At 42.9% G+C, this 22240-nt stretch overlaps 1 protein-coding gene across 1 annotated transcript in view; it reads left to right on the forward strand.

Moving 5' to 3' along the window:
• Positions 1–22240, forward strand: part of ITGA9 (integrin subunit alpha 9) — a 589864-nt gene that overhangs the window by 538766 nt on the left and 28858 nt on the right. Inside the window, exon 27 of the mRNA XM_033930560.1 lies at positions 3462–3581. Coding sequence (XP_033786451.1) covers positions 3462–3581 — 120 coding nt within the window. The remainder of the gene's footprint in view (positions 1–3461; positions 3582–22240) is intronic.

Consider the following 22240-nt stretch of genomic DNA (forward strand, 5'->3'; position numbering starts at 1 on the left):
AGACAAGCAAGCAACGCGGATAAGAAAGGCAATGGGAACTGTAATTGTGCAAGTGGTGCTGCCTGCCCAGAGCTTCTCTCTGACGCAGCTTCCTGTTTCCGCCTGGGCGCATGGTGGGGTGGGGCGGGGCAGGGGGCCCACTGTACTTGTGTGCCTACGGGCCCTCGACGAATTAATCCTGCCCTGCTCCTAAATAGAAGGCAGTAAGTGCTCTTACATTAATGTTTTGCAGGTACCGTACACTAATGGGAACATCAATGCACAAACTAAAAAAAAAATAAAAATAGAAAAAGCCCTACAAAAATGCCACGTTAAATCTGAGCTTAGGCCCTCTTTTACTAAGCTGCAGTAGAGGTTTCTACTGTGGCCCGGGGTGCTAAATGCTCCGACGTGCATAGGAATTCTGTGAGCATCAGAGCATTTAGGCCCTGATTCTGCAAAATGCGTCTAAAGTTAGGCACCTGTTAGGTGTCCTTTGTAGAATCGCTCTCAGCAGAGTTCAGCACTGTTTAGGCGTCTAACTTTTTAGACATCCTTTTAGAGAATCAGGTTTTAGGTGAGATTTAGACGTACAAACAATGTCCTTAATGTTATAATATTTTATTATTATATTATTAGAATGGCGATTTTATGCTGTTTTTCATTATAATTGTAATACTAGGAGTTTGATCTGTTTAATGCTTTTATTTATTTCTCTTCCATTCAAACCAGCAACATTAGGATTGAAGGGCATAGGTTTAACCAGTGTGCTACAGAGTGAGCTAGCAAGCTGCATAGCAATTGTAAAACTGAGGGCTCCTTTTACGAAGGTGCGCTAGTGTTTTTAGCATGCGCTACAATGCCGTGCGCGATAACCCCGTGCTACACGGAAAATGCTAACGCCAGCTCTAAGGAGGGGGGGTGCGGCTTTCCAGCAGGAGAGGTTGGGCACCCTCCTGCCGGCGATTGGGAGTTTCGGGGGGGGGGGGGGCAGCGTTCCGGCAGGAGTGGTTGGGCACCATCCTGCCAGCGAGTCGGAGTTTCGGGGGGGAGGGTGGCGTTCCAGCAGGAGGAGTTGGGCATCCTCCTGCCGGTGATCGGACAGGCGGCCGCGGCTGCTATACTTATCGCGGCAGGGAGATCCCTTGCCGCGATAAATATAGCATCCGCGTCTACTTACAATATAGGTCAGCATTTTGCTGGCCTACATTGTAAGCGTCTCTTCCTCTACTAGGGAGACGCATAGGGCTGCCTAGGTTCGCCTAAGGCCCTCAGGTAAGCTTAGGCAGTCTTGTGGGCCTTCATAGGCTCCCGGAGGCGCCTTCAATATAGGTGGCCTGCCTGGGGAGCATATTTTTTAAAAACGTGCATCCCGATTGGCTGATTAGACAGCTGTAGGATGCCTACAGCTGCCTAAAATCGGGACACACTTTGCAGAATCAGGGCCTTTATGTTTATGTCACACATGTCAAACACAAGGCCCGGGGATCCGAATCTGGCCCGCCTGGCCGTTTTATGTGGCTCGCGGTGACTGTGCTGCATTTAAGCGCCTGACTATGCAGCCCCAGCCCCAGTCCCTGAATGCGCTGCCTCACTCCAAGTGGCGCTCCAAGCTCCTCATCATGCTGCCTCAACATCCATTTGCAGGCAGAAGAACCCAGTCCCAGTGTAAAAGCTAGGTTGGATCAAGGCACTCCACACAAGTGCCTGATTGCGCCACAGGTGAGGTGAAGGTGAGGAAGAATTTATACTTTTACTAAATCTAAGGGTTCCTTTTACTAAGATGCACTAGCATTTTTAGCGCCCGCACGAAATTACCATGCGCTACACAGTGCGATATGCTTCTAGAATAACGCCAGCTCAATGCTGGGATTATGGTCTAGCGCACACAGCAATTTAGCGCGTGCTATTCCACACGTTAAGGCCCTAACGCACCTTAGTAAAAGGAGCCCTAAGTATCTTAATAAAAACTTTGGCCCGCAACTAAGCCTGTGTTTTAGATTCCGGCCCCTTATGTGATTGAGTTTATGTTATAAAGTTGAAAAAATGAATTCAGTTATATTAGGTCATTATAATTTTTTTAAATTAGTATGGGGCCCATTAATGAATTTTGTTAACGCCGAGTAGTTGTGTATTGTTTTTATTTATTACCTGACTTGCACACATTCAGGGAGGGAGGGGGGGGGAATACATTGAGTATTCTTTTTGATTGGTTATAATGAAAGGGGGGAATATGTTTTGTATTGATATTGATTGAATATAAATGCTGTTTATGATAATGCACTTTTGAATGTGATGTGAAAATTAATAAAGAATTTAAAAAAAAACCCTAAAAAACCAACCCCAACCAATTTCAAACAGGGTGATCACAAGTTCAACAGTCTACTCCAGGCAGTTGGGGTTAGTGAATTCCATAAAGGTTCCCATGTATATTGCAACTTTTGCCCTTTAGGAGTATCCAAGTCAGGGATCCATAGTGTTCCATTTGCAGATATTGAGTAAACAGAGTCCTCCACTGAGCCAGCGAAAGGGACTCTGCGGCTAACCAATGCAATAAAATAGATTTCACCCCCAACAAAAGAGAGACTTTCAAAAAGTCTCTTAGCCCCTGGGTACTGGGGCAACGACTGTGCACCTAGAGAAAAGTAACAAGGGAGCACTTGCCAAAGATCTGAAATGTGTTGTAAAATCCTCCTCCAAAAATGCGTTATAAGAGGGCAGGAGTAGAACATGTGGCCTAGAGTAGCAGTGGTATAATTACATTTCGGACAAATAGAGTCTTGACGAAAGGCCATTTTTTGAGTCCGAGCGGGCGAAATATAAAGGCGCATGGCCATCTTGTAACTAAGGGCTCCTTTTACTAAGCTGTGATAGCGATTTTAGCCTGCGCTAAACCCGCGCTACGCGGCTAGGACTAATGTCAGCTCAATGCTGGCGTTAAGGTCTAGCGCGCGGGGCAATTCAGCGTACCCTAAGCGCGTGCTAAAACTGCTATCACAGCTTAGTAAAACGAGCCCTAATTTCCCAGAGGGGAATTGGGAGGTTCAGGTGGGACATCATATGCTAAGCCCAATTTTAACACACCTTAGTAAACCCTTTAAAGTAGAGTAACATTCAGATAATTGGGATCACTCTAAGCTGCCAATGTTTCTTTCCATATTTTCAGCAAACTCTCTATATGCAGAACCTCCTTTCCCTTAGGTTATTTTTGCTTAAGTCCGCTTTATAATCAAATCATGTAACATCAGCTCTGTATTTTTCAGCAGTTGTTCAAATGAAACCGTTTGAAAGATATTAAAGATAAATAGTGCTTGAATGAGGGAATAGGGTTAGCAATATTCAAATGCAGCCATTTGTACAGGAGAGAGGATGAAGCAGCAACAGCAGATCTTTCTTGCCAACATGAAAGCCACTAAGCTCTGTGCCGAGCAGCGTTTGGAAGCGAATTCTGTGTAAATGATCTCTTTGTACTTGCTTTGTAGGTGGTCTTTGAGGCCTTGCACAATCAGGAACCTCGTGGTTATGTTGTTGGGTGGATCATTGCCATCAGTTTGCTGGTGGGAATTCTCATTTTTCTGTTGCTGGCCGTGCTGCTGTGGAAGGTAAGTTACTGAATCTTTTAGTGTACTGTATAAGCTCACCCTGACCTCAAAGTGGAAGCTCATCCTCTGTAAGCATGTGCTGTGTTGGAAGATTAGTACATGTACAGTAAATTGATACAGTCACTGACAAGTGGAAGGTCATCAAATATCAGATGTTTTATTTTCATGTGTATAAAGTGTGTAGTTGGAGGAAAATATCATGATATGCATAATCTATGAAGGGATACATTAGGATTTAAGCAAATTATGGGATAGGTTTTGGGCAAAGCTTGTATCTTGCATTATTTTTGTTTTCATAGACGAGTTTTTTCATTGGATGCCACTGGAAGAGCTGTAGCACTGCATTAGGTTGAAAAAGTCATTATAGGGTACAGCCTTGTGGGATGTTCCAAACATAAAGCATAGGATAAGCCAGGATATAGCCATTAGAGAATGACACGGTGACAAAATTCATCACCATTCCCATCCCCGCGGATAACCGCGGGAAATAAACCCATGTCATTTTCTAGTGTCTTTTTCATCCTCTGTCCTTCTACACCAGCATTATTCAAAGCAAAGCTTGCGGGTCAGTGGTTGTGGCCATTCATACTCTGATTCTTCCTTCTTTCCTTAAAGAATGACATGAAGATGGTTTCCGGCGGTTATCCACGGGGACAGGAACGGTGATGAATTTTGTCACCGTGTCATTCTCTAATTAGCCATCCCCTAGCAGAGGAGGGAAACTGCTTTGAGAAAGCTAAAGAACATTTCAGCTGGAAAATTTTTACCGATAAGCAGTGGTTTTCAAGTTTTCTTAAAAGTTTGATACGGTCGCTTATCAAGAATTCTAAGTGAGGTACAATAGTAATAAAATAAGGGAAGATAAAAATTTAGAAGAAACATGAAAATACAGACAGTAGAAATCACAAGAATGTAGACGAACAGAACCGAAGGGGAGGCAGGAAAGAAATACAATCATTGTAGTAAAGAAGAACACTTAGGATCATAACAGGGTTGGGAAATGAATGGAGAAAGTATGGGAATATAGATGGAGATGCCTATGATATCACAGAGCAAAGGCTTCCTTAAACAGATGACTTTTAAGTAAGCCCTTAAAATGGTTGAGAATTTTTTTCTCAAACCTGTCCTCAGGCTGTACCAACCAGTCAGATACTCGGGATGTCCACCACACTGAATTTGCAGGAGGCAGGTTTGAGGGCAGAAATCCATTTTGGGGGTGGCCCGGTGATTGATTTGGGGGCACACTGATTTACTCTTGTCATCCCCCTCCCCTCAAGTAGCACCAAATCCTACCTTTGCTGGTGGGGTGCCCAAACTCTGCCAGCCATAGTCCGCTGTTAGAGTCCCCTCCCAAAGAATTTTGTGGCATTCTTCAGCCACTGATGCTGGCAGTCCCATGCATGCTCAATTTATCAAGTTTCAAGTTTTAATATAAATTAGATTGATCGCTTATTCAAAATTCTAAGTGATGTACACATCAATAAAATTACAAAGTTTTAGGGGATAACAGAACAAACAAAACACTAAACCTTGAAGAACATATTAAAGATTAACCTTACAAACATATTTAAAACAAGAGGAAAGAATGGGAAAAGAAATACAAATTGTTGATAGTAGATAAGACAATTATGGGAAAAAACAATAGGAAGGGAGAGAGCACTGAACTGAGCATATACAGTACAGGAGTGCCAAAGTCAGTGACTGAAGTGTGGCACTGACTTCTCTGCTCAGGCAGCATGGAAGGGGGCTCAGAAAGCTTTGGCTGGCGGGGCTTGGGCATCCCTGCCAGCCATTCCACAGACCTTACAATTTTGGATGGGGCCCGAGTCTAATCTGTGGGGGTCCAGGCCTCGAGGCCTCCTGTGGCTATACCATTGTTCTGAAGCTTCCATGTTTCACATTGTATTCATGTATTTTGTGGTGTTTGTGCAATAATTTTTCACATCAACAAAAAGTTCAATAGAAATGATATCCTGGACGTTAATTCTTACGGGTATCTCAAAAATCAAGCTGAACAGGCATCCAGAGTTCCATTGGAAAGCCTGGAAGATGATGTTTTGCAGGTTGCCAAAAGATTGAAAGTATGTGGCCTTTCTCATCCTTGAGTCATCAGTGAATGCATCTGAAATGCTTTGATCTATTGATTCCTTATGTGTTGAAACAGAAATGGCCTGTGCTGTCCTTTTGTTGATATTTTTGGCATAAAGGCATACAGTGGTATTTGGCTCTGTCTTAGAATAATCTCAGATGAGAAAAGTGGTTTGGTGACTGGAAACTGCAATAAAATGTTCTAACATTTTAAGTGAACTTTATAACTTTTAACTGTTTTGGCCAGGGTCACTTCTGTCTGTTAAAGTTCCATGGCCACAAGCCTAAGTAAATATTTTTTAGGACTAGAAATAATACTAATGAGGTAGTCTTAAAACTTTCTTTTTGTTGAATATAATTATCCACAGAGCACCAATAATGTTTTGAAATGATGAGACTGTACAGAAATATTTTTATATTTTACACATACATGTGCTATAGGACTGGATTCATCAAGGTCTTTTTTTTGTAACAATATCAGGCCTTAAATATTTCTGTTTTATTATGGCCATCGAAAAGTTTCATTGAATAATTAAATACTTGTGGGCCTGATGCCCCAAGCTATTTTGCCAGATAGCATTAGCCATTTCAATGGCTTAATTGCTGATATATATGGTGGAGGCTGAATGGGAAGTTTTCTGATTAGTGACGATATTGAACCCACTCTCTGGATAAAGATAGGTCAGAAAAATTGCTGCCCTGGCTTTACCTGGATAGCCAAACAGATAGCAGATTGAGTAAGCATCACTCTCCGGATAGTGTCGCCACTTGGCACCCTACACAGAAATTCAGTGCTGATCAATATCAGGATGGTGGTGCTCAATATCCATCTTTAATTTACTGCCATGGCCAGTGTTTAAACAAAAATGCTGCCTGCAGTGGCTGAGTATGGATCTAATGAAACCTACTACTCACTACCTCTGAAATGTTATCTGTAAATTGAAATTGTTTAAAGATGTACTTAGCTCCTTATCATCTATTGTAAGCATAGTCTATGTTAGTTATTGTATGTACAGTATATACTGTGAGTTCTCTGTAACATTGGTATGTATACAGGTATAAGTCTGTGTAAAATTTATGTTATCTGTAACCCGCCTAGAACTTTGCGAGGATTCAGCAGGGTATAAGACCACATATAACATATCATATGTGTGTTTATATGATATAGGAGTGGTCCACCCAAAAAATCTTTTTCAATGTAGTGATATAAAATCTAGATAACAGTGTTGTAAAAGGGGATTGCGCCTGTGTAGATGCTTTGCCTGTACTTTTCAGATCATGGAAGCCATTTCTTAATATGCTGCCCAGCTGTTCCTGCTTTGACTGTTAGCACTTGGCGACAGCATCCCGCCATGCTCATTGATATAGCTGAGCATAATGAAGTTCAGGTCTGGAACAAGTTGGTTCAGCAGCGGTAAAGGGGGTAAAGTGGTAAAGATGGGGGCTGCTTCAAATATGTATACAAGGGTTGACTCTGAAAAAAAGGCTGAGAAAGTGAAATACTCTAGTATCACCAACGGTGATCCAGAGGCTTCGGGCAGCCTTCGGGCATAAAGATAAGTGCCTTTCCTTTACAGCACTTTATGCACTTTATAATTTTATAGAGCCTGTTTAAAATAAATTAAAAATTAATTTGTATATATCACTTTACAAAGACCGATGATGAATACATCGCCCCAGGTACGAAAAAGTCAAAAAGTAGTGCCTTGGGTGTTTGAGGTCTGGTAATAAAATTCACTTGATATGAGTTTGTTCTCCAGCATTTCTGAATTAATTTATTTGAACATCTCTGAATATTTTCCTTATTCAGTTGATAGTAGTACTCCTGTCACTGAGATTACTGAAGCCGTCATTTTTGCATAATGTATGCTTATCAGCCCTTCACTAACTACCCGTAGTGTCCCCTTTGACTTCAGGACATCTTAGAACTATCTTGGCATTTCTTTTTGATTAGTTTTGTTTGTTATAGTCCTCACTAATATGTCTTCTACTACTTTTCAGGGGTGTGACCAGAAGGTGATTTGGGGGAGGGGTCCCAAGGGTGGATTGGGAGAGCAAGCTATTTCTCTCAGCCCCATCTCCCCCCTCCACCGCCACCATTCCACCCCCTCGCTGTTGCTGTCCCCCACCATACACACATACTTCCAGTACTGCTGCTGTTGCCAAAATACCCCTCCCCTCTGATCATACCTTTGCTGGTAAGGTTGCTCAAGTCCCAGCAGTTGAAGTTTCCCTGCCGGAGCCCAGGCCACACTACCCGAGCAGCAGAAGATGTCAGGCTGCTCTGGCCTCTGATGCCCAGCACTTCCACACATGCTCAGCTGCTATGTGGACTGAGCATGCATGAAAGTGCTATATCAGCTGCCAGAGCACCCTGCCAACTTCCTGCTGCTCAGGCAGCATGGACTGAGCTCCAGCAGAAAAAATCTTTGGACGGTGGGTCTTGAGCACCCCTCTGCCAGACATGTACTGGCTGTTATAGTGTTGGAGGGGGCCTATCCCCCCTCGGCTATACCACTGCTACTTTGTTATTTTTAATTGATTTGAATTTTTTATCTTTCTGTGCACTGTGAAAATGTCATTGTTTTAGGAGATTTTAATTTGACCATAAATACTAGATTTAATGGGATCCATAAGGTCTTTATGGATCCCATAGAAAACATTAAATTTAACTAGATGATAGCTCATTCTTCTCATATACATTCTAACACTTTTTTTGTCTAATAATTCATTATTAGCAGCATGGAATTCTTTTGTTATATTGCCGGTTATATAGGCTGATCATTATTTTATTCATTGGGTTGTTTTTTTTTTTTTTTAATTTGAGGGTATTATTAGACATTCAGCTCTTTATGCCAAAGTTGAACAAATTAGGTTCAAGAAAAATATTGAGCTTATTGAGGCTGAAAATGTTTCTTCTTTGATACCTGATCATTACATTATATTAGTATTTGTGGATCGCTAATATGCCCCAGAATGAGTTCAATGTGATTTACAATTTAGAAGAATCTGGCTATGTGCATGATTTACATTATTTCATTAGGATTCATGACATAGATATCTTAGTTTGTGTTTGTTTAGGCATTTGATTATGGTATATGGTTTGAAGAGAAGATTGGCCATATCTGGTGTTGTAATCTTGACTTTATGGGTTCTGGTATGAGTGTTACTTTCCTGATTTGTGGGGTGATGGATATGTAGTGATGGGTATGTAGAGAGCTTAATCATCTATCGAGAAGGGAAAGGTGGTTTGTGTCGTGTTTGGTTTCTCTTCATTGTATTCAAAAACTGCAAGGGAACTCACTTATCCAAGGTGATATTGTTAAATAACTCCTTCACTGATCACCTTTTTTCTTTATATCCAACACTATTACTTAATTCAACACATAGCTGATGTGGTTAAGTGAACACTCAGACCCACAGCTGAGGTCCCAGTGAAAAAATCACGGAGCAGCTGTATAGGAGACCATCATAGTTGTTCACAGTCTCCTCCACCATGCAAAGACTGAATAACATTGAATCAAAATGAAATAAAGTAAAATAATACAGAACATCAACTTAACTTTGAATGGTGTGGGTAATAAGCACAACTGCTCCGGGCTCCTCCTTTATTCTCAATACCGACCCCCCAACCTAGGTTTCACCCGCTGGCTTCTTCAGGAGGGGTGCTGAAATTACAAGATGACTCAAATCAACACTAAACCCAACAGCTTACTCTGTCTTCTAGTAAACTTGAAAACGTTGTAAATACTCGATATACACATACACTCTACGATTTACCGGCACAAACACTCCATGCTGCACACAGACACGCTACTGATGACGGGATACATCCCAGCAGGCCACGCTTTATATACACACAACCCTTTTCTAACTCCTCTCTACTAACTTCCACGTCATCACTCCTTACGTCAAAAAGGAAAACTACAATTGAAACCACTCAATTTCATTATTTAATCCTACAGGGGCCAAGGTATGCCACTGGAATATGAACTTCTGTTCCAAGTACAATAAATGTTGAGTAATGTTTCCAGTTTTTTTTTGTAAGCACGCATTAAGACGGTATACTGTAAATCTTCTATCAAATGCTGTTGCTCGAGCCAATGGCTCACCAGGGGAGCAGAAACTCGTTTACATCTTATGTTGCTCAAATGCTCGGCGATGCGGATTTTGACTGCCCGCCGAGTGTGTCCTATATAATATAGCCCGCAAGGGCATATGATACAATATATTACTGCAGATGACAAACAGTTAGTACCGGTTCTTAAATAAAATTTCTTACCCCCTGTTTGAGGAATTAACACTTGGTCAGTGTTGAGGACATGAGAGCAATATACACACTTCATTGTAGCCTTTTGGGTTTTTTTGGGGGGAGGGGGGAGTAAGATATTTTCCAAATAAATAGGTTTTTAGGCTTTTACTAAAGTTTTGGTAGGAGTTGGTATTCCTTAATTGTATTGGTAAAGGATTTCACCATTGTGCTGCTAGGTATGGAAAGGTTGTAGAGTGAATAATTTTGTATTTGATTCATCTAGGATTTGGGAATCTTATTCTCATATGGTTGCTGATCAGGTTGTATTTGTCATTGGGTGGTACTATATGAAATTCAACATGTAGTCTCTAGTCTGGTGTTTTGCCATAGAAGATTAAAAAGATCAGTGTTAGTGTAGTTCAAGGTTGAGGGGTGACTGTCATATGTTACATTTTGAATGGCTTGTAGGGGTTTTTTCATATGCTGTATTTTCTTTGCATCCTACATAAAGGACATTGCAATAATCTAGTTGGGATAGTACCAAAGTCTGAAAGTTTTCTTTGTTGAAACAATTCCAAATTTGTCTCTGTTTTCTAAATGTTGTAATTTGACTTTGGAAGATAGTGTTGACAAGTGGTTTCAGTTTCTTAAAACTGCTAAAAAGGAACTTTTTGAAGAATATTATTAGTATTGTACAAATAAGAGGTTTCAATAGAGACTTTTTCTTCTTAGATGCCAATTATGCCAGATGAAGCATAAATTGTGTTAAAAATTCTCCTGAGGAATTAAAAAAAGAAGTGGTGTTACACAGTAGGTTTTACTATAGGGAAGTGTTAAAGAATAAAAAAGGAATATTCTAATATGGTTATTGAATCAGATAATAATACCTGAACTCACTACATCTAGTCCTGATTTGTGTTATGAAGATACTTGTGAGGGTTTTGCTGATTTGTTTAAAAGTAAGATTGCTAAATTGACAGTAAACATTTTGGCTGTGTGATAATAAACTAAGATGTTCTGATAACAATATTAGTTGGAATGATTTTGATACAGTTTCCAAATTCAAGACAGGTAAACATCTTTTGGCGATTCATTCTTTTGCTTTTCTACTTGATCAGATTCCTTATAGTTGGAAGGAAACTTTGGTGACTTTAGTCCGTCTTAAATCTGGCAGAGCTCAAGAAAGCAATTTGGTGAATATAGTCGGTGAGAACAGTGGAGTTGCTTGCATTTGTTGAATTGGTTACTGGTCCCCAGTCAAATAGAGCAGTGTTGAGTTGGATCACTTGAAGGCGGAGATAAAGCTGAAGCTGGTTACAGTTAGAGAGGAAGTCTTCTTCTCTGGCCTTAAGACTGGTTCCCACACGTGTGACATTCTTGCATCAATTCTTGAAGGTATTCAAAATGTGTCATCAGAAGAAAAACTGAATAGCATGACAGTGATAACAAAGATGAAGATACAAGTGATGATTTAGTTTCTAATACAGATGATGACAGAAATGAGGATGATACAGTATTCTTTGCTATAAGGAAGTGTTTCAGATAGATTCCTTTAATCAAATACTTGCAGATCCAGTCAGTAGCCCAACCTACCTAAACAACTGCCTAATCCAAACTACCTCAACCAGACATAGGAGAACCCACAAATCATTCACGCATCCCCCCAATCAGAGACGTCAAACGAAATAAACTGTACGATGGCCTTCTCGCCACACAAGCAGCAAAACTGGACTACCAACTCTCCAATTTCCTGATAACGACCCCAGACTACAAATCGTTTAGAAAAGAAATAAAAACATGCTATTCAAGAAATCCTGGAAGACAAACTAACACTGCAAGACTCATCCCAATTTCGCTGAAGCAACCCGCTCTTCTCTTCAATTCCTCTGGAAATGGCCAGATAACTTATTTTGTAATCCGCCTTCAACCGCAAGGTATTGGCGGAATAGAAATCACTAATATAATGTAATATTGCAGCTTGGTCCAATTTAAAATACGTTTTTATCCAATTAAAATGATCCATTTCCTACAAGTGCAGTTGTTAAACACCTTTTTTAGCTGTGCTGGATTAATGACTCACAAGCACACTTGTATGATTGACAGTCATTTTTAAAATTTAGTTTTACTGAAAACAAAGTGGATTGAATTGTAGTGCAATAAAGTAATTGAGATAGAAACATTAACAATACTTGCATTCATTGTAGTTGCAATACTTTTACTTTCTTCTCAAAAAGTATTATCCCCCCCTTTTTACAAAACCGTAGCACAGTTTTTAGCGCCAGCCAAGGCGGTAACAGCTCTGGCACTCAAAGAATATTAATGCCCAATCATCCGGATTTTCGATTATCCGGACTGCCCTTTGCCGAGGCTAGTCCGGATAATCGGCATTCCACTGTATTTTGACTTTTCTGAATCCTAGACGTAGCAAGTCCACAAAATACTTTCCTCTCTGTTCTCCTACCAAGCAGCAAAGGCTTGAAATTCACTTTCTGCTTACTATATATACTGGAATATAAACCGGGATATGGGGCCAAAAAATTGGCCCAAAATGGGGGTCCGGGTTTATATTCGGGTCACCCCCCAGTGACCACCCGAAACCCTCCCGGACTTCCTGCAGGCCTGCCTTAGGCCGGGATAGGAGGGATCCCTCCCATCTCCTGGCCCGGCCGACACTAATAAGTACCACCCTCCCTCCTTCTCTCCCTCATGTACCTGTTCCCTGGTGGTCCAGCGTATATCCCACGCTGAAATCCTTTGTAAAGGTAGTAGCCAGTGGCGCACCCGGGCTAGCACGCAGGAGAGAGCTTTTTGTACTCTCGACCAGCCCTGTACCGCTCCTTGATAGGCTGCCGTGAGAACTGCGAATCCCGTGAGAACTTGCAGCAGCCTATCAAGGAGCAGTGCAGAGCTGGCCAGGAGCATGAAAAGCTCGCTCCTGCGTGCCGGCTCAGGTGCGCCACTGGCTACTACCTTTACAATCTAAAGGATTTCAGTGCAGGATACACGCTGGACCACCAGGGAACAGGTATGCGAGGGAGGGAAGGAAGGAGGGAGGGTGGTAATGAGTAGTGTCAGCCGGGGCAGGAGACGGGAGGGATCCCTCCTGTCCCGGCCTTCCACTAGGTGGTTTAAGTTAAGGGGAAGGGTTAATCTACATGCGGGGTTAGAGGGCAGAGTGGAGTACGGGACAATCAAGCCATTGTGGCATCACTGAAGAGGTTGGCTCTTTTTAGGGGGAAGAGGATATAGGGAAGGAAGGTGGGACAGTGTTCAGAGCCTGGCAGGGAGGGGGGCTTGGTTCACAGTTTGGTAGGGAATGGGACTGAGTGCAGGGCAGGGAGGGAAGGGGACTGGGTGCAAAACTTGGCAGGGAGGGGAGCTAAGTGCAGAACCTGGCAGGATAGGACACTTGAATATTAAGCCGCCCGACTTATATTTGAGTCAACCATTTTTCCTTGTTTTGGGGGGAAATGGGGGTCTCGACTTATATTCGGATCAACTTAAATTTGAGTATATACGATATACAAGACCTCTGAATATTTATGCAGCTTTTAAGAAGGCTATTAAAACTAAATAATTTGAGGAATATATTTTACATTTGAAACTGCATTCAGTCTCATACTTAAGTTATGCAACTGCTTTATATAACTTTAATTCCTGGACAACTGGCCTAGCTTTTGTTTTTGTAATCCACTTTGAACCTTAATGGTATAAGCGGAATATAAGATTTAAGTATGTAATGTAATATGTAATGTATTACCATCAGCAACAGAGGTACAAGACAGTTGGTGCAGCTGCACTAGAGCTACACATTGAAGGGATCCTTCCCTGCTGTGTTCAAAAGGGTCTCTATTGTCCCTTTACTGCTTGCCCCCACCTCTAGGATTTTAACTTGCCCTCTCATGCCCCATCCCACTGTGCCAGTTTATCATCCCCAAACAATTGGGTCACTGACTGCCTCTATATATAGCAGGGTGGATAAAAATCATAGATTTTTTTAAAATGAAAAAAATTGGCTTTTTTTTTTCCTGGTGCTTCAGAATCGGCATGTAGAACTAGCATTGCCAGCACAAGATACCGTTGCCTGAGATTCCCTGATGCAGCAGGAGCAGATATGGTCCTGTGAAACGCAGGCCATGTCGGAATAAGCCAAAAAAAGAAAACGAGCAACAGCTTTAGTAAAAGAAGTATGGAATTCATCAAAAGAAACTATTAAGTTAAAGAATGAAAGTTGTCTAAAAGATAAGAACTACTTCATTTACTCACACAGAACGTTATAAGCTCTAGAGATACATTTGCCGATTCTGGTTGAAATAATTTGTAAGACGATTATCACAATTGACCACTTGCATAGTTAGCTTGTGGGTTAATTAGAAGATCGGAGTATCAGTTCTTTTAAAACAGTGGAAAATTTTTTAAGGAATATTAAAGAATAAAATAATAAAAAAGAAAATTGTGTGGTAGAGAGGGGTTGTAGCCTGTGACATGAGCAGGAGCTGATGAACTTTGTTCACGAAAGAACCCAAATTGGGTATATAAGCTTCATATTCTGAAGCTTTTTATCCCCTATAGGAGAAATAATATTTATACCTTACATTTTTATTTCTTTCACCAGTGGGTTTATTTTTTGATGCAGTATATGATACTTTGAACCACGTGGTTATTTTTTGGGTTTGTTGTGATCTCATCTTCACCATTATGGCTTTAACTTGTTAATAGCAAATAATTTTCATAACAATAGCATATGGTCACTGAGAGGTATTGGATGCATGGGTTGGCACCCAATGTGCTCGCACATTCTCAAAAGGTCTTTCAAAGTTTATATGCAAAGCTCTCTAAAACTTAGCTAAATCAGATCTTTCAGATTTTCTAATAGGCCAGGTAACCTCAGATTGTTAGGTCTGCTTCTGTTACCTATATCTTTCAGAACCACTTCAAAGTGCTGTATGACTTTCCAGTCCAATTTCTGCTGTGCCACAATCTCATCAATGGTCTGATAGTTCCTTTCTAGTACCTTTAGCCTGCAAATCGTGCACTCAGGACTTGTTGCTCAACCCCCAACCCCACCATCAATCACAAGACAATACTCCAATGTTCGTCAACAAGTGTGGAATTTATTTGGCCATAGCCATAACTGCACGATACAATAAATCATGAACAGTAAGTAATCAACTGGACAATACAGCAAATCATGCACAGTAATCAACTTATGTCAAGACTGAACATATGAACATAACATACCACTCTATGTACATATCACCTGTTACTAGTATGCAATGTAACAACCACATGATCAGGTGCACAGCATATGCCTCTCCATCGGCTCATATTGTGGGGTGCCGTACAAGCTTCCCACTGCTCACCCTGATCCAGCCCGTTCAAGGTTGGGTCCTTTCCATATGCTGTACTTTGCCGTGAATACCATGGCCTGGCCTCCCCGCCGTCCAAGCAAAAAGACATGCCCCTTTTCCCTAACCTATGTGGTGTTTCTCTGTTATTCATATGCTGAGCCCATGACCCCTATCTGGTACCCTCCACTACCCGGGATAGCGAAACCTCGCTTATCGCGGGTTCCCCCCAAGTGTCATGGCTGCGGCCCACACGTAGCAACATCGCCTCTATGTACTGATAAACATATCCAAACCAATGTACTGATAATTATCCAACCAATGTACTGATAGAATTAACTAAGCCCGTATACTTGTAAATCTATCCAAACCATTGCACTGGTAAATCTATCCAACTCAATGTCAGACCGGTAAATACTCAGACAAGCGTCCTCTAGCAGCTCCTGAGGTAATGGAAACCCTAATGTAATCTCCGATTCTAGCCACCATCCATAACCCTAATGTAAACCCCATACATAACCCACATGTAAACTCACTGATTCTAGCCACCATCCATAACCCTAATGTAAACCCCCCAATTCTAGCCACCATCCATAACCCCCCAATTCTAGTCACCATCCATAACCCTCATGTAAACCCCCGATTCTAGTCACCATCCATAACTGTAATGTAAACCCCTGATTCTAGCCACCATCCATAACCCTAATGTAAACCCCCGATTCTAGCCACCGTGCTAACCCTCATGTAAACTCACCAATTCTAGCCACTATCCATAACCCTAATGTAAGCCCCTGATTCTAGCCACCATCCATAACCCTCTTATAAACCCCCCGATTCTAGTCACCATCCATAACACTCATATAAACCCCCTGATTTCTAGTCACCCTCCATAACCCTCATGGAAACCCCCCGATTCTAGTCACCATCCATAACCCTAATGTAAACCCCCCGATTATAGTCACCATCCATTTATTGTTCTTCTTTTGTGATGCTCGTTCTTACCTCCCATAGGCTCATGAGTAATGGAGTCCACCTCCCTGAGGGAGAAGCTAACAGCGTGAGCTGGTACAAGTGAGCTGGTACAAGCACCAAGTCTAAAGGTCTCCTGTAATGAGGTAGCAAGCAAGGTGGTAAATGATGGTATCCTGGCCATGTAGCTGACGAAGAAACCGTGTGAGGAAAAGAAAAACAGTTAATACATGAGGTATGCAGCAAGTGAGGTCAATTCAGCTAGTCAGATTACACTCTGTGTATGGTAAGAATTGACACACATCCCACGTCAGATTGGAGCATCCCCCGTATAAGGGCTCCATTAACCCTTTCCCTGATCGAGGACCACAACATGATCAAGGAAGCGAATTAATGAGCGCCCAATGCTGTAAGCCGATGACAGCTGGCAGAGCTGGTCCTACTTCCTGCCTCACCTCCCGCACTATTCTAGAGTGACACCGCAGAGCTTGTGAGGCCTAACATACCGCTGTTATCTGTCAGACATGGTCCTTTCCCGGATTCAAGGAGTCGTGGAGGACTAAAACCTTGAGAGGCAAACTAAACTGCTAAGGCCCATGAGATGCTAAGGCCCATGAGATGCTCAACCCAAGTATGCTTACCGTGAGTCCTGAGACCCATGACCGAACCTGCACTTAACCTTGGCAAGAGCAAGCCAGCCAACAACCTCTGCCACTGAGCAGGTGTCGCCCTGTAGTATGCACTGGACCCGTTTTGGACCTCCTGGTTGAAAGAGATCAAATTCCACTAACTCCTTGGATCAAAGTCCCCCCTGATCTTCAACCAAGAACGGAACGTAAGCCTGAAAAGTGTTTCAGTAACACCTGTATCTTCAATGAGTGCGTAAAATCTCAGTGGAACCCAAACTAATTTACCTAATGGGACGACTGAAGGGGCGCTTTGGTTGAACCAACTACCTAGCAGCGATTGGAGTTTGTCCCACAGCCTGTCTGTAGTCTTGCGTGCGTAACAGGACATATATAGTCGACGGAATTAGCCCTTCCCTTCCGCCGAATCACTGCTCGGGCCACTCATTGAAGAGGCAACCCAAAGATTGCCTAACAGCCCCTTGCTCTCATCTGAAGCTGCCGCCCTGGGAATAACCCACTGATGCGATCGACTCATCTGAGCTGACTTTCCCACATTGTTCGTACCGTCCACTGGCAAAGGACATGCTGTTTTTTGCTTGGACAAGATATTAATAATGAGGAAACAATTATGCAAAAACATTTATGATGTAGAAAAGGCTTGCTACGTACCTACAGGAGGGGGCCTGGGAGATCGTCGTATCCCTGGTCGTATACCTGAATCGCACGTCTCCCATACCAAATGACATAAATAATTAGAAAAACATGATGACAGACAACGGCCAACTATCCCATTTCCAGCAACCATTCTGTTTCTCTCACTGAGAGATCCCACTTGCTTAATAGAAACATAGAGCCTAATAGAATCCTAACGGCAGATAAAGGCCAAGTGGCCCCATCTAGTCTGCCCATCTGTAGTAAAATATCTATTTCTCTCCCCGAGAGAGGCCACGTGCCTAATAGAAACATGACGATGGCCTAATGGCAGCTAAAGGCCAAGTGTCCTCTCTAGTCTGACCTTCTGCCGTAACCATTATCTATCTAGCCCATCAAGTCTGCCCATCTGCAGTAACCATCGACTCTTTCAAAGAATCCCACTTCCTTAATGGAAACATGACTGCAAATAAAAGGCTAAGTGGCCCATCTAGTCTGCCCGTTTGTGGTAACCCTTATTAATTTCTCTTCCTGAGAAATCCCATGTCCTAAAGGAACAGGATGGCGGATAAATGTCAAGTGGCCCCTCTCTGGTCTGCCCCTCTATAGCACCATCAACTTCTTCACTGCAAAATCCTACTTGTCTGATAGAAAATTGATGGCAGATAAAAGGCCAAGTGTCCTATCATGCCAAAATAAACAGGATGGCAAATAAAGCCAAGTGGCCCATCTAGTCTGCTCGTCCGAAGTAACCATTATCTATTAAACTACATAACGATGGCTAAAGGCCCAATCTGCCTATCCGCAGCAACAGTTATCTCGTTCTCTCCCCCGAGAGGTCCCTCATGCCTAATAAGGATCTTATGCAACCATTATCTATCTATTCCATGTAGTCTGTCATCTGCAGTAACCTTCCACTCTTTATAGAAACATGACGGCAGATAAAAGGCCAAGTGGCCTATCTAATCTGCCCGTCTGTGGTAACCATCATCTATTTCACTCCCTGAGAGATCCTACGTGCCTAACGAAACATGATGGTGGATAAAGGCCAAATAGCCTATCTTATCTCATGTTCTCGCTGTTGGTACCTTTAAGCACTGAGTACTATCCACCAACAACTTATGCTGGTAAACTTCAGGTGAAGAGTGTCATTTACCACACTGTGAATATTACGGGCTAATGAAGCAATCCCTGGCATGCCATAACCGTGGCATCTGATTAACCTAACCTGATTAATACTGATTAACCTCTTTCGGACAACACTTTGGAAAACTGACCACTGCCACAATGAATTTCAGGTGATAATACTACCAGGGGACGTTAAGACATTTAAGACAATCCAAGAACGTAAAATCTTCTAGTTAAATAAGGTCTTTTGACATTAAAAACATAAAATCAAATTCTATACCACATAACCAGTAAGTTCTAAGCGGTTCATATATTAACAAGTAAATGAAAATTATTTTAGTACCCAAAAATTTAGAGAACCAGTAAGTTCTAAGCGGTTCATATATTAAGAAGTTAATGAAAATTATTTTAGTACCCTAAATTTAGAGAACAAGTTTTTAATTGCTTCCTAAAATGTTGGTGGGACATAAGCGTTCCATGATATAGACTTTTAATCATTGACATTGGATGAAGCACACTATGAGAACGCCGCAACGGCTGCCCCATGTGGCCGCCGCCATTTTCTGGGCGGCTATGTAATTCGTCCAGGCCATTCTACATGGGCATGGTTTGTCTCTCCCTGGCGGTCCGCTTCATGCTGTCAACTAGGTGCCCCTCCAACATGGGAAATCGCACTGGGGTCACTCCCCTCCTTTCGTCCCACGTGGGCGCCCTCCATAGCTGGGCAGCCTCCAAACCCAGGCTATTGAGTAAGCATTTCCAACTATATCCATTTTTCTTTCCGTTAACTAGAAATGCAGCACCAATACCAGAGTATTTTACTTAAGAATATAAGAATATAACTGTTGTCATACTGGAACAGACTGAACTTTCATCGAACCCAGTATTGTTCTTCCAATAGTAGCCACCCTGCAGCTTTGCTCTCCCGTGCACGCACCAGTCCCCTGAGACTCACCTCGCTGACGGAAAAAGAATAACACCACTGACACTCGCAGGGGCCAGCAAGGAAGCACTGGAATGCCGTGCTCAACCGCCGAGCACGGCGGCACCGACAGCCACCCAAATTTTCCGGCGCACGTCCCATCGAACGCCAGACAGCAGGGACCAGCCGGGAATCGCGTTCCTGCACATGGGCTCCTCCTGCAGGAGGAGCAGAATACCGCCGAGGCCTCTCCAACTGGCTCCCGCTTTGCTTCCTGCAGCCATGGCCTACCGCCCGAACACATGTCGGCAACTGGGCCTCTGACCGCAGACGCATTGTCCTCTTAAAGCGGACAGCGTGTTACACCTCTCTGCGGCTCCCCCATACCCCGTGATGGCCTACCTACCCTCTGTCCGCTGCGTCTGCTGTCCCTTGTCACGTGCTGCTCCAGCGTGTCTCAGGCGCGGCATATCTGCCTTCGGAAGATATCGCACGCGGGTCGGGTGACTGCTGCTGTTGCCGGCAGGGAGTGCTCGCTGAAGGGAAGGGTAAAGATGGTCGCTGCATCAGGTGAGCTTGCAGGCAAGCCAGGCAGCTCCCCATCGGCCATGTGGCACACTCAAACTGCCTATGCCCCTTCACCTGCAACGAGAGCAGAGGCGCGTGCCCCATCGGCCTCCCTCTTCCTCCCCGCTGCCTACCCGGAACTTCCCTATGCTCACCTCTCGCAAGGAACAGCCACATCAGGCCAAAAACTGGCCAAATATCGGGTGGGCACATGGAAGGCCGGACAACCCGGCAGCGGGTGGAAGCACAGTCGCGACCGCCACCTCTAAGTGCCGGATTCAAAAAGGGCGATTTTCCCTTCCACCCTCCGCTAACCTTTCACCTCCCTTCCTGACCTGCTCTTCCTTGATTGGCCCTCCTCACTGCTCCTCCCCTCTCCTATCTTTTCCTACCCTTCTCTGCCGCTCCCTAACCCTTCTTCCTACCCCACTATCGCAACGGCTTCGGCCGATTTGGCCGCGCTCCCCCCTAGACGGGATGGGAGCTTGTTTTAAATCCACTGCCTAAATTTTCACCATTAAATGAGTAAGTTCTGTTTTAAATTCTTTAATGTCATTTGTGCTCTCAGAAAGCATAAATATGATTTGCCATAGTTGCTCTGTCACTTCAGTCATATTGTCAGGCTGTGTCTTACGGCCATCTTCTTTGACTGGTGAAGGGGGATCCTGTTTGGGGTGCTTTGCCCCCAGATTTAATGCAGCTTCACCTTTGCTTGGTTTATGCTGAAGCATCATTCCTTATTGGATGGGCACCGATTATTTCAATTGGAGTCAGTTTATATTTTGATAATCCCAGTTGGTTAAGGGAACTATCAAAGGCTCCTTAGTGCCCCCCAGAGAATTGGATAGAGGATGTACTCCTAGTACTCAGTCTGGTCTCTAGAATAAGCTCTTTTATTGTCTACTGTACCTATTTGTTGTCATGACTAGTCTGTTTTCAAACGATTGTGAATGTCTACTTCTAACCCATTCTGAGCTTCTGGGAGAATGACATAGAAATTGAAATAAATAAATAAAAGTGCACTAGATGTGGTGTATTTAGATTTTAGCAAAGCCTTTGACAGTGTTCCACACAGACGTCTAATAAATAAACTGAGTGCCCTCGGGATGTGTCCCAAAGTGATGGGTTGGGTCAAGAACTGGTTGAGTGGAAGATGACAGAGGGTAGCGATCAATGGAGATCGCTCTGAGGAAAGGGATGTTACCAGTGGTGTGCCTCAAAATTCTATTCTTGGGCCTGTTCTTTTTAACATTTTTATAAACGATATTGCTGAAGGGTTGTTGGATAAGATTTGCCTCTTTGCAGATGATACCAAAATCTGCAATAGAGTAGACATGACCGATGGTGTGAATAACATGAAGAAAGATCTGGCAAACTTGAAGAATGGTCTGAAATTTGGCAGCTAAAATTTAATGCTAAAAAATGCAAGGTCATGCATTTGGGCTGCAAAAACCTGAGGGAACGGTACGGATTAAGGAGTGAAGAGCTTATGTGCATGACAGAAGAGCGAAACTTCGGTGTGGTTGTATGTGATGATCTTAAGGTGGCCAGACAGGTTGAAAAGGTGACGGCAAAAGCTAGAAGGAAGCTAGGTTGCTTAGGGAGAGGTATGGCTAGTAGGAAAAAGGAGGTATTGATGCCCCTGTATAATACTTTGGTGAGACCTCATTTAGAATATTGTGCACAATTCTGGAGGCTGCACCTTCAAAAAGATAAAAAAAAGGATGGAGTCGGTCCAGAGGAAGGCTACTAAAATGGTATGTGGTCTTCATCATAAGGCATATGGGAACAGACTTAAAGATCTCAATCTGTATACTTTGGAGGAAAGGTGGTAGAGGAAAGATATGATAGAGATGTCTAAATCAATCACAAAAAAATTCAATGTTATTAGCCAAGTGGTGGAAATGCCCACTGAAAAACCATTTCATTAAAGTAGAGAAAAAGCCTCAACTTAATTTTATATGCAGATGGCAACCCAATGAGTTTTTCAGCCGTTCTTATTCTGTATCACGGGCAAAATACTCCATTACTTTTCAAAAAATGTAATCTTTCAAACCGGGAACATATCCCACCACTGTGCACAGGGAACAGGTAAAAGAACTTGA

Source organism: Geotrypetes seraphini, chromosome 2 (genome assembly GCF_902459505.1).
Source record: "Geotrypetes seraphini chromosome 2, aGeoSer1.1, whole genome shotgun sequence".
Taxonomy (NCBI): Eukaryota; Metazoa; Chordata; class Amphibia; order Gymnophiona; family Dermophiidae; genus Geotrypetes; species Geotrypetes seraphini.